This window comes from Lepisosteus platostomus, chromosome 11, assembly GCF_059453375.1.
Source record: "Lepisosteus platostomus isolate fLepPlt1 chromosome 11, fLepPlt1.hap1, whole genome shotgun sequence".
Lineage (NCBI taxonomy): Eukaryota > Metazoa > Chordata > Actinopteri > Semionotiformes > Lepisosteidae > Lepisosteus > Lepisosteus platostomus.
In genome coordinates this window covers 46725316-46736144 of record NC_142621.1, presented here as the reverse complement: position 1 = coordinate 46736144, position 10829 = coordinate 46725316, and the positions used below count along the sequence as shown (strand labels likewise).

The following is a 10829-nucleotide window of genomic DNA, read 5'->3' as shown; positions in this document are numbered from 1 at the left end:
CCACCCTTCCCATCAGGCACAGCCTCGCGATTTCGCTCCCCTCTCGGCCTGAGACCCCAGGAGGCTGTGATGTCCCCCAGAGCTCCCGAGAGAGAGAGAAAGGGGGTTCTCTGGCATCTGGCTGACACACACTAGCACCCCGACCCCCGCCAGCCACTCGGTGTGGAGGAGGGCTGTATAGTGGCAGACAGACAGACAGACAGACAGACAGACAGACAGACAGGCATCTCTGGAAAGAGACAGAGGATTTAGAGAGCACAAGCACAGAATGGGCGAGAGGCACACTTTGATAGGACCCTGTGTAAGCATTCAGGTCTGATAAGAAAATAACCAGCAGCCTTAACTGTTAGAAGTAAACTGTATGAAGGAACTAATATGCAAATCCCCGATGATTACACATGCACCCCAACTGCAATTGGAAACAATAGAAACATTAAACTTGTGTTAACTGAAACCTAAACCTAAATTGAAACTTGCGGACCTGCTAGTAAAATGCCAGAAGAAGATTATCATCTGCTTTGTTTTAGGATTTGTAGTTTTCTTTTATTTAGAAATGTGCTTACATATATTGATCTTTGAGAGTACTGTTTTCAAACTTGCTATGCAAAGTAAAGCTATTCATCCATGGATTATTCATCCATCCATTTATATGTCTGACTGACAACATTATTTGTAAACAGACCTTCCGCAATTTACTGAAATTCAACAAAGGTTTTTGTATCTCATTGTTGAACAGCAATTAAATCCATCTGATTTTTTTTTCTCCAAAAAACCACTGCTTGTGTTGTAAATAACCTATAGAAAATAATTAAATTGTTAATAATTCAGCTGTATTAAGTATTAACAGAAGAAGATACAACCTTCTGTTAATAACATAATTAATCACTATGTTAGGGTAACACTCTGTATTTCACTGAGTCTCAGTCGTTGGCTCGTGTAAAATATTATACTGAGGTATTTTATACTGTATGTGAGATTGAAATTTCGTCTCTGGATTGTCTTGGCACTAGATATGCAATGAAATTGCTTCAGCATTCCTATAATATTGAAAATGATTATCAGAAATATCACTGCCTGTTTTTTTTTCCTACTGCAAAGTCGATAAACAGCAGCCTGCAGAATCTAAACTAGTCTACGATGACATTTTTATGAAGAGGAATGTTTTGAAACGCCTGACATTCAAATTAGAGTTCTGTCCACAGAGAAATGACAGATCTCAGAGTACCCTGCAACACTCGGCTTTTTAATCTCCTCTGTGTAATTACTGGCTTGGCAGAAAATATTTCTCCGGCTTCAGAGTTTAAAGCCTTTGGAAACTTCCATGGAGCTAAATTAGGTCAAGAAATATGATCTGCCATGGGACAAGAAGTCAATATCAAATCAAATCAATTATAATGTGTGCTGAGAGGTTTGGGCAGAAGACGGCGGTACAGAAAGATAAGTTTCTTAGTTTTCTTTGAGACTAAAGCAAAACAGGGAAGACGCGATAATCTAGGGTTTTGTCCAACACTGTATATATGTAGGTGTTCAAAATATAAGATAACCAGATATTACATTTAATCATCCATAAATACCAGTGTAGTCAATAATAAGGGCTGGCACATATCACTTGTTCAGGCACCATAACACCAAGACCTGATTCCAGTGAAGCACAAATCCCCATTCAGTCCCTACAGCCAGGAACCTCCTGAGGAAACACACCGGTGTGGCCTGGTTTTGCCAACAAATACTACTTACTTGTTACCTCTGCGTGCAGATCAGATGGGAACATTTCTGTGATGAGACGTTTGCTGCACCATCTGTACTTATTCACTCGTACATCACCAGTGACTAGCGAGCAGGAAGGGCCCCATCACGTCACAACTCGAATGCGAGTTTGCGACAACATGGCGACTTACAGTACAGCACTTTCACAAAGTTCACCATTTTGTGCTTAATTCAAAATCTGTCCATTTTTTTCTATACAGTCAATTATTTACTTTTGTTACCGAGATTTAATAAGCGGCCCGAGAAATTAGGACTGCAGCTCCCCTTTAAAGGAGAAGAACTACGCACAGCTCTCCTACCTTTTCCAGTCTGCCAGGTGAACTCATTTTCAAGCGAACAGATGATGAGGTAATTTTCATTAAAGCGCCGACGTACTTACTGTATCTGGATACATATATGGCTGCTAACTTTGACGTCAACTGGATTATAAATCCATTGGAGCCATTTTGCCCATCAGTGTTGCGAGAGCTAATTAATATTGTAGCATCCACCTGGGGCGCTGTAGCCAAGCGCACGCAAGGCAGGCTGGGAACGGCGGCCGAGGGGCGGGACTACCCGCCCGTAAATAGTGGGACGGGTTCTGGAGACGCCCTCTTCCGTCTTGTGTCTGTGGAGGTGTGGTGCAGTGCTGTATTTCCCCTGTCCCTGGTGTGTGTAACCCCCCTCCGTGTCTTTAATGTCCTGCCAACCTGTGCCAGAGCCTCTGGCCTATTTCTTTCTGTTGGCGACCCCCGCGAGTGTTACAATATTCTTTCCCAGAATCAATAGTGACTTCATGCTCTTAACACGGTAATCGATCCTCGTCAGACACGTGTACCTATCTCCAGCTGAAGGACAGACTGAAGACATGTCCTCAGACTGTTTCTTAAACAACTTTACTGGCATTGTTACTAGGAACGGCAGCAACAGGAATTTAAATCACTTTACAGGGGGCTACTCCTTCCTGCAGAAGAGAGACTCTTATACGTAGGAGAGCGGAAGTGTGCGAGACTGGGATCTAACCTTCCCACAAAAACGTCTGTTAGGAACTCCATGAAACACAGAGCCGTGTTTTAAATGCAGTGTCTTGGAGCAGAGACTTGAAGAGAGCAAACATGTCAGCTGGTGACAGTGATTCTGAAGGGCTTGGAGACGCAGCCATTAAACTGTTTTTTTTTTTTTTTTCCACGAATGCAGAGCTCTCACAGAAGGGCACTGTCAAACAAGAACCATTAGCCTGTTTATCCGACAGTCTGGAAAATATTATTAACTCCCATCTGCTGGAAGAAGAAGAAGAAAAAAAAGTGAGTGAGACGATGACATGCACTGGACGAGCCCCCCGATCGCATCAGCGCATCCGTCGAAGACTTCATGGCTCCTCTCGAGCCTGAGTGGGAGGGTGTCTCTCTTATTTTATGGAATAATGCCCGGGGAACGCACATCACAGGGGCTTATGGTAACGCACTGTGATCACGCCGGCCAGCACCGTGCTGACTGAGTGCCCTGCAGGCCTGCAGCACAAACTACTGAGCATCAGGCATTGCCACGGTAACCCTGACCCCCCCACACACACACACACAGAGCCTGGAATCTTGACCCCCCGCCGACCCCTAACGCCTCTCAGCCATCAGCAACCAGGCTCCACAGTCCACCTCATCTCCACACCTCCGAGCCCATCATCGCGACTCCGTGGCGAATTATCGTCAGGGGGCAATTAGAGCGCGGGCCTCCAAGTCACAGTGTCAAAAACAGGTTCCTGGGGGCCAGTCAGGTCCCACTGCAGTCCTGCCCATTTACAGACACACTCAGGGAAACCGGCAAGCTCTGATAGATTGAGTGGTTCATTCACCTTCCCTACTGTAGGTATTTGGAAAAATGTTTCTTGTGTTTTCATTTCCTCGAGACTCGGGTACCTCGGTAATGTTTGTTTTCTCAGTGGCATGACACACAAAAAAAAGGCCAAAGGTCTGGATCTGAATCGACACTGCAACTTTGTTTTATGTAGCGCCTTTAAAGGTGGCTTCTCAAAGCGCTTAGTGCGTGGACATACATGTTTCCCGAATTAGGGACATTTGTGCAGGTTGTCGCCTGAGCACTGTCTATTTTCTTATCTCCTAGACAGCCAGCAGTGAGTTCTATAAGAATGTCAGAGCTCTTACTGGCACCAAGCGGAGACTCTGTATCCGCGGATACAGCAAGACCGTCGCCGTCAGTCAATGAATACAAAATGCAAAATCAAGCAGTTATTTTTCTCTTTTTTTAATCTTCACGGTAGGGACGATTCCTCTGTGCACATACAGGTTCACAAACTGTACATGACCTAAGTTTTAACACCGTTATAGCCTCAGATACGACCCCAGAAACCAACAGACTCAAAAAAACAAACAAAGGAAACCAACATACTCCACTCTGGGGTTTTATTAAATCGGCTCCTGGATCTTTATCCGTGTTACTGCGTGTTACACTGTAAAACATTATTTTCCAACGCACCGTATACAGATGGCAAGATCTGAGTTCATGGTTTTTTTCAGGGTTCAGAGAAATTAATTAAAAACCTGGAGAGATTTTTTTAAGAGGCTATCTGCGCTGCTGTTCTCATAGTAAATAAAAAAAGAAATGAAAATCATGCAATATTCACATCCACGCAGTATAAAACCGGGGTGCATAAATTATCCACCACTGAGAGAAACCATTATAATTCAAGCGAAAGCAAAGTTATCAATCAATTATTTAAAAACACACAAGAGAATGTAAAGTTCTCGCATCCCGCTTCTCTTGGAAGGACAACATTGTGTTGTGGTTTTCGGTTTTATGGCCAGCGTTAGGCTGGTTATACAGACTTCCGTAAATTAACTATATGCAACCCATAAGACAAGTCAAGGTGTGACAAGTTCTCAATTCTGTAATACACGACCTGCTCATTAAGCATTAAACCTCCGACCCTCGCCTTCTGTGTTTTTCTTCACAGTACACCTGACCTGGAGCCGACTGGTTCCAGTTCCCTGGCACGACCTCAGGAAGCAGCGCCCCACCTGGTGTCTGAAAGTGGGATGACAGGCTTTGCAAAAATGAAACCATCTTCGGGATTATTGATAACCAATGGAATGGAAGTCCCGTTTGCTTTCAGTGGCGCTAACGCCGCTAGGGAAACGACGGCGCGTATTTTAAAGGTGTTTGTGGAAATACGAAGGATATTATCCAACAACTCACATCGGTGTTTTGGATCACGGCCCATCGTGTATTTAAAAAAAAATAACTCTGAAACTGCTACCCGTTGGCATTAAAATATTTAGATAAAACAATGCTCTTAGTCCCGAACACGTCCACGAAATCACAGCGCAGTTTAAGATATACTTGCGAGTCGCTGCCGTTTGGGCTAACCCTCAAATCTAAAACATTCGTGTAATTTCTGAGGGAATAGGACAGACAACTCATATTCTTCCAGATTAACCGAGGTGAATTTATATGCGCCATGGATTTATTTCATTTAATTTAACAGAAAAACAGCGGGTTACCCTGCTTTTGTGGGTATTTTCTGGAGAACTGGTTCAAGACCCAGCCAGAAGTCGAGCAGCAGCAGCAGCTCACCGGATCTGTGGCCGGCGACGGTGTCGTGCTGCCCTCTTGCGGGAGTTGCGCGTCATGGCAGCCCCACTTGCCTCCAGTTTCGCCAGGTTTCCTGAGAAGTTGAGTTACACGTCAGAATGGAACCTGTACTGGTGGGGGGACGTGTACTGTGACCTCAGCAGTTCGTGCGTATCAGCTGATCGGGGATACGGGAAAGCATGGAACGTGTAGCGCAAATGCCGAACAGTGGTAAGAATCCACAAATTGAGCCATCGCACACATTATGTTTTCTCATCAAATCATAATCCATTTACAGATTTTATGTTGGTTTTTTTCCCCCCACTGGGATTATATTCTGCGTTTTTTTTTTTTTAAAAAAAGAGGCCCTGCAATTTTGAAGTCCGGAAACAAATAATGTATCGTTGTATCCGTTGCTTTTTCTCTCTGTGTGTAGCGTTGTGCACTTGTTTGGCGTGAGCGACGAACTAGCAGCAGCTACGGTGTGTTGCCGCAGTCCGGGAGCGCAGAGAATTACTTGGATTCGGGGTGCAAAGCCCCAGATCGAGCAGGCGTGATTAGCTTCTGCTCCGTGCGCGTATTCTTGGCGATTCCGGGTCTTCAATCCAGCTAAAGCCTAGCAAGTTTTCTAAATGCGCTGCGGTTGAATGTAGAAATGTTCAGACGGCACTGAATGTATTACAGAGCCCGGACAGGGACAGAGTCGTTCGGCTCGCTGTTCGTCGCGGGAGAACAGGTTTCAAGTGCATGCTTCGAGTCCGCTGCTCGGCGAGGGGCTTCTGTGCGGTGTGGAAAGTCATTATGTTACATCCGAGCCCGCCGACCACTCTCGCAAAGTTGAGGGCGCCCTGAGCTGTACACGTACAGTATCTGCACACCTGGCGGCCGGGCGGTCCGGATGGTACGGTATCAAAGCCGTCTATCGTGACGGAGCTGTTGACTCAGAGCAGAAAAGCGATTATTTCTTCGTATGTGGAATTTTAATAGAATTGCAGTCCGTGGTTTCTGGGTTCAGTTTGTGTTATATTATGTGGATAAATTTCCCCCAGATTAAGGTGAGGTCAGGTCACACGACGGTTGAGGTTGCATCAGTACATCCCACTAGCTCTGTAATGGGCAGCGATGCTTACTGCACATTCATTCCTGTCCGCCTTGTGTGTATGAAAGAGCGGGCGTTCATGATTGACCGGGCGTTGCTTTTTATAATTAAATAAGAAAACCCTTTCTGGAACTTCGCTGAAGTACAGCACAAAGTTCCTCAATTGAAAAATACTGGGAGTTAATTATTCCCTGTCGGGGAGAGCCGACGAAGCTGGGACAGCGTGAAGCGTGGTGTCACACCGAGGTTTCTGGGGCCGGTCCCTCCCACTCACTTGTGAGTTTCCCTCCTGCCCACCGTTCCCCACACCCCCTTCCCTCCTCTCCGGCTTCTCCCAGGCGGCTTCTCCCTGGCTGGGCCCTCCTCCGCCCCGCGGAAGAGGCAGGTCCGATTCTCCGCGCGCCACGACATCCTGCTGCTGAGGGAGGTCATCGCTCAGAACCCCTTCTCGTCCAAGGAGCCTGGGCGCATCTGGGCGCGGGTGGGCGAGATCATCAGCGCCGCCCTGCAGGACGAGAACTTCGAGGTGGACGCGCGGCGGTGCCGGGAGAGGACGGCCCTGCTCCTGGACTACTACAAGAAACAGGACTTCGCCAGCCTGCGCAGGTCAGCCCCCTGTTGCTCCTCTGCACTCTCTCATACTCTGAGGCTCGGAGTACTGGACCCGGTAGCATCTGTTGCATCTTTAATGCCGCTCAGTGTCTGCAATACCCTGTTTTTTTCCTCGAGCCCGGTCAGTTTTGGTGAGAAACTCAGCGCTGATGTACAGATATCTTGTGCTGCGTCAGTTGCAGACTGAACTCAATTCAATTCAAAGTCAGTTCAGTACTTTATTGCCATTTGCTTGAAATTTGCTCCAGTGAAGCCCAGATAAAAAAAAAAACAGCAAAAAAAAAACAAAAACACATTTTAACCCTTCCACAGACACAGCACATATTATTCAATCCATGCAACATATTGAGGTGTCATGTGGCCTGTAGAGAGGTGCTGTCTCAGAGCCGAGCAGAACTCCATTTGAGGCTTTGAAACCTGCTCCCCAGAGTGAAAGGGGACTGTGGACACCTTCTTATCTTTCTGTTTGATGTTACTGTCGTAAATAGAGGCAAGAAAAGGGAAGATTGCATCCAACGAATTTGGAGGCTGGGTGTACGACTCTTTCCACCTGTTTTCTCTCTTGGGCAGTTTTATTGCGTAGATGAGCGCAGCATCTCAATCCCTACAGGAGAACTTGCAGGCTTGGTTTAGCTCTCTGCGGATCAGGGGTTTCAATAGCGGTGGACAAACGTGTTTCTCTCGGACCGGCCGCCCATCTTCACAGGTTAAGTCAGCACTGTCCCCCGTATGCTCTTCATCTGTTTGGTGTGGGTATAATAATAATAATAATAATAATAATAATAATAGCTTACACTTATATAGCGCTTTTCTGGACACTCCACTCAAAGCGCTTTACAGGTAATGGGGATCCCCTCCACCACCACCAATGTGCAGCCCCACCTGTATGATGCGACGGCAGCCATAGTGCGCCAGAACGCTCCCCACACACCAGCTATCAGTGGGGAGGAGAGCAGAGTAATGAAGCCATTTCATAGAGGGGGATTATCAGGAGGCCATGATTGGTAAGGGCCAAAGGGAAATTTGGCCAGGACGTCGGGGTTACACCCCTACTCTTTACGAGAAGCGCCCTGGGATTTTTAATGACCACAGAGAGTCAGGACCTCGGTTTTATGTCTCATCCGAAGGACGGCACCTGTTTACAGTAGAGTGTCCCCGTCACTATACTGGGGTATTAGGACCCACATGGACCGCAGGGTGAGCGCCCCCTGCTGGCTCCACTAACACCTCCTCCAGCAGCAACCTTAGTTTTTCCCAGAGGTCTCCCATCAAGGTACTGACCAGGCTCACACCTGCTGAGCTCCAGTGGGCTGCCAGTGGTGAGCTGCAGGGTGATCTGGCTGCTGGCCATGTGTGCAGGTTCGGGACAGAGCGGCTGTACGCACAGAAGGAGGACCTGCTGCACGAGGTGCTGGAGCTGGAGGCGGAGAAGGGGCTTATGGGAGCCACAGAAAGCAAGTACCAGGATGAGGCGACCGCAGAAATGAGGAAGAGGGCACTGGAGGAGCTGTGCCAGCCGGAGCCCGAGAAACCGGCACCGATGTCAACTCCAGCGCCACCAGAAACAGGTCTGATGGCACAAGGCATGGAGCCACTATGCTGTGCTAGACTACTACATCTCTGTCCAGGGGAACGGGCAGATCAGGTGAACAGATATCGTCAGCTCAGTGAGCTGATGCTAGATCAGTCTTTCCTCCAGCAGACTGGCACATGGTACTCCAGTGGTCTGCCAGAAGCTCGTTACTACAGAGAGAGCATGGCTCACACAGGTGCTCTCCCTTAAGCTTTGCCTTCCTGAGATTGCAAGAAAAACAAATGAATAGCATTTGTTCTGTAACATTTCAAAGATGACAGGTGTAATGGAAACCAGAGGCACTTTGCGGACTGGTATTTCTCTATTAAGTAGTAACTTTCAGCAAACATCAAAATTTCCGAAATGCTTATTGAAGCAGAACAGAAGAATAGTTCTTGCAGGACAATGGAAATGATTATTTTTTAAAATTATTGTAATGCAATTTTTAAGTATTTCTGAACAGGGCCTGTTAGGATTCCTACATTTCCTCCCGAGTTCCTATTTTCCTAGAGTACCGGGTGTCTCTGTGATTGCCCTGGTTCAGGGTCAGAGACCGCGCTGAACCTGCAGTAGCTCAACTCACGATGCCCCGTCGTCTGTGTCCCCCCCCTCACCCCCCCCAGTTCTTCCCACCCCAGAGCCGGAGGAGCAGGAGGAGCTGCCGGAGCTGCCGGCGCCCACAGCCAAGCGGCCCTGCCAGTGCTGCTGCCAGACCTACTCGGAGATCCTGAGCTTCCTGGAGAAGCGGGCCGAGGCGGAGCAGCACCTGCGCGAGGAGGAGATGGCCCTGCGGCGCGAGGAGCTGGAGATCCAGCGGAGCAAGATCGCCCTGGAGCGGGAGAGGCTGGGCGCCGAGCGCAGGGAGAGGGAGCGCCGCTTCGAGCTGGAGAGCCAGGAGAGGCAGGTGATCCTGGACCTGCTCAAGGAGAAGGTGCTCCACTGCTGAGGAGGAGGAGGAGGAGGAGGGGGAAGAGGAGGAGGAGGGGGAAGAGGGAAGGGGACACTGGGACGTGGACTGAGACCCCGCCACTGTCAGAAGGGGGCCGTGGCCGAGCAACAACTCTTTTTCAGGTCGCGCGTGTTGTCTTGGCTCCTCTCCCCGCTGGGAGTCCCCAGGCGGCAGCCCGCAGTGGGTGCAGCAGTCCAGGCGCCTGCTGTGGGCAGGGCGACACAGGTCTCACACTGTGAGGCTTAGCCTGGGCAGCTCCGCTCTAGAGACAGCCTGGGTGCCTGACGTGACGAGGCAGAGTGGGACGGCAGACACACTTGACTTTGTCGGTAGCCCTACCCCCTGGACCACAAGATTTGATCAGCTGAAAGGGTGACTCTGATGAAATGACAAGATACAACCAGCACTTCCTGCCTCCCTGTTAAGCGACCGGAAGAAGCACTGTACGGAATACTGTATTCATCACTACTGCAGTAGTGCTTTTCCTACAAACGTGCAAGTCTCTTGTTTTTGTGAGTTACTAGACCAGCCTAATGCAAGCAAATGCCGGCAGCTGTGGTGAACTGTTTAGTTTTAGGAAGGCCTTGCTGTCTTGCTGGAACTTTTGGGTGTGCATAAAAACTAAACCAATCCCAGCAAACTGAGGAAACGCCTTAGATTAGACATTCTACCACACATTTTAAGATTGATTTGTTAGGACTGTAAAGATTTTAAAGCTGCAGTGCATTATACAACATAGTTATCGTGTCATATTTTTGTAAACTGAGTTTCATTTTAATCTGTGTACACATCTGCCTGGCAACAATCGCCATATACTGTCTGATCTCTGATAAAGGAATGATCAATTATGTTGATTTTATTTTAAAGGAAGGCTGTTAGTTTATGATGGGGGTGTAGTTTTTATTAATGTCCTCTAAAACAACAGCAGATAACTAAAATTATTTTTTGGGTGAACGAAATTGCTGTACTAACTCGTTGTCACAATAAGCTGCACTTATATAGTTTCTTCTGTTTACATACTGTACAGCGGTTTCATTAATGACTGTAACGATTTATTCTTTACTTTGCCATTAGCTTTTCTGTAAGTCAATTAAAAACAGAATTGCGTATATAAGAAGCATTGTACTCTTCGTTCTAATTTCTTAGTAACTGTGTATGCAGGTGAGTCGAGTCGTTTGTATGCATAAGGAAATACCGGCACTTCATACTGTTGTGAATTTAAAGATTGTATTAGTTCTTATTAAAGACGTCGCCAGGCAATACTC

At 47.5% G+C, this 10829-nt stretch overlaps 1 protein-coding gene across 1 annotated transcript; it reads left to right on the top strand.

Annotated features, from left to right (window-relative positions):
- Window positions 1-5312: 5312 nt before the first annotated feature.
- Window positions 5313-10826, top strand: LOC148652855 (uncharacterized). Its single transcript, XM_088600077.1, has 4 exons — window positions 5313-5562; window positions 6769-7036; window positions 8402-8610; window positions 9239-10826. The coding sequence occupies exons 1-4, from the start codon at window positions 5532-5534 to the stop codon at window positions 9559-9561; spliced, it is 831 nt and encodes a 276-aa protein (XP_088456203.1). The 5' UTR covers window positions 5313-5531; the 3' UTR covers window positions 9562-10826.
- The last annotated feature ends 3 nt before the right edge of the window (window positions 10827-10829 follow it).

Excerpts from the sequence above, each read along its gene's own strand:
- LOC148652855 (XM_088600077.1), top strand. The coding sequence starts at position 5,532 with ATGGAACGTGTAGCGCAAATGCCGAACAGTG. Across the intron at positions 7,037-8,401 it reads GACTTCGCCAGCCTGCGCAG|GTTCGGGACAGAGCGGCTGT; the intron begins GTCAGCCCCCTG and ends CCATGTGTGCAG. Across the intron at positions 8,611-9,238 it reads TCCAGCGCCACCAGAAACAG|TTCTTCCCACCCCAGAGCCG; the intron begins GTCTGATGGCAC and ends CACCCCCCCCAG.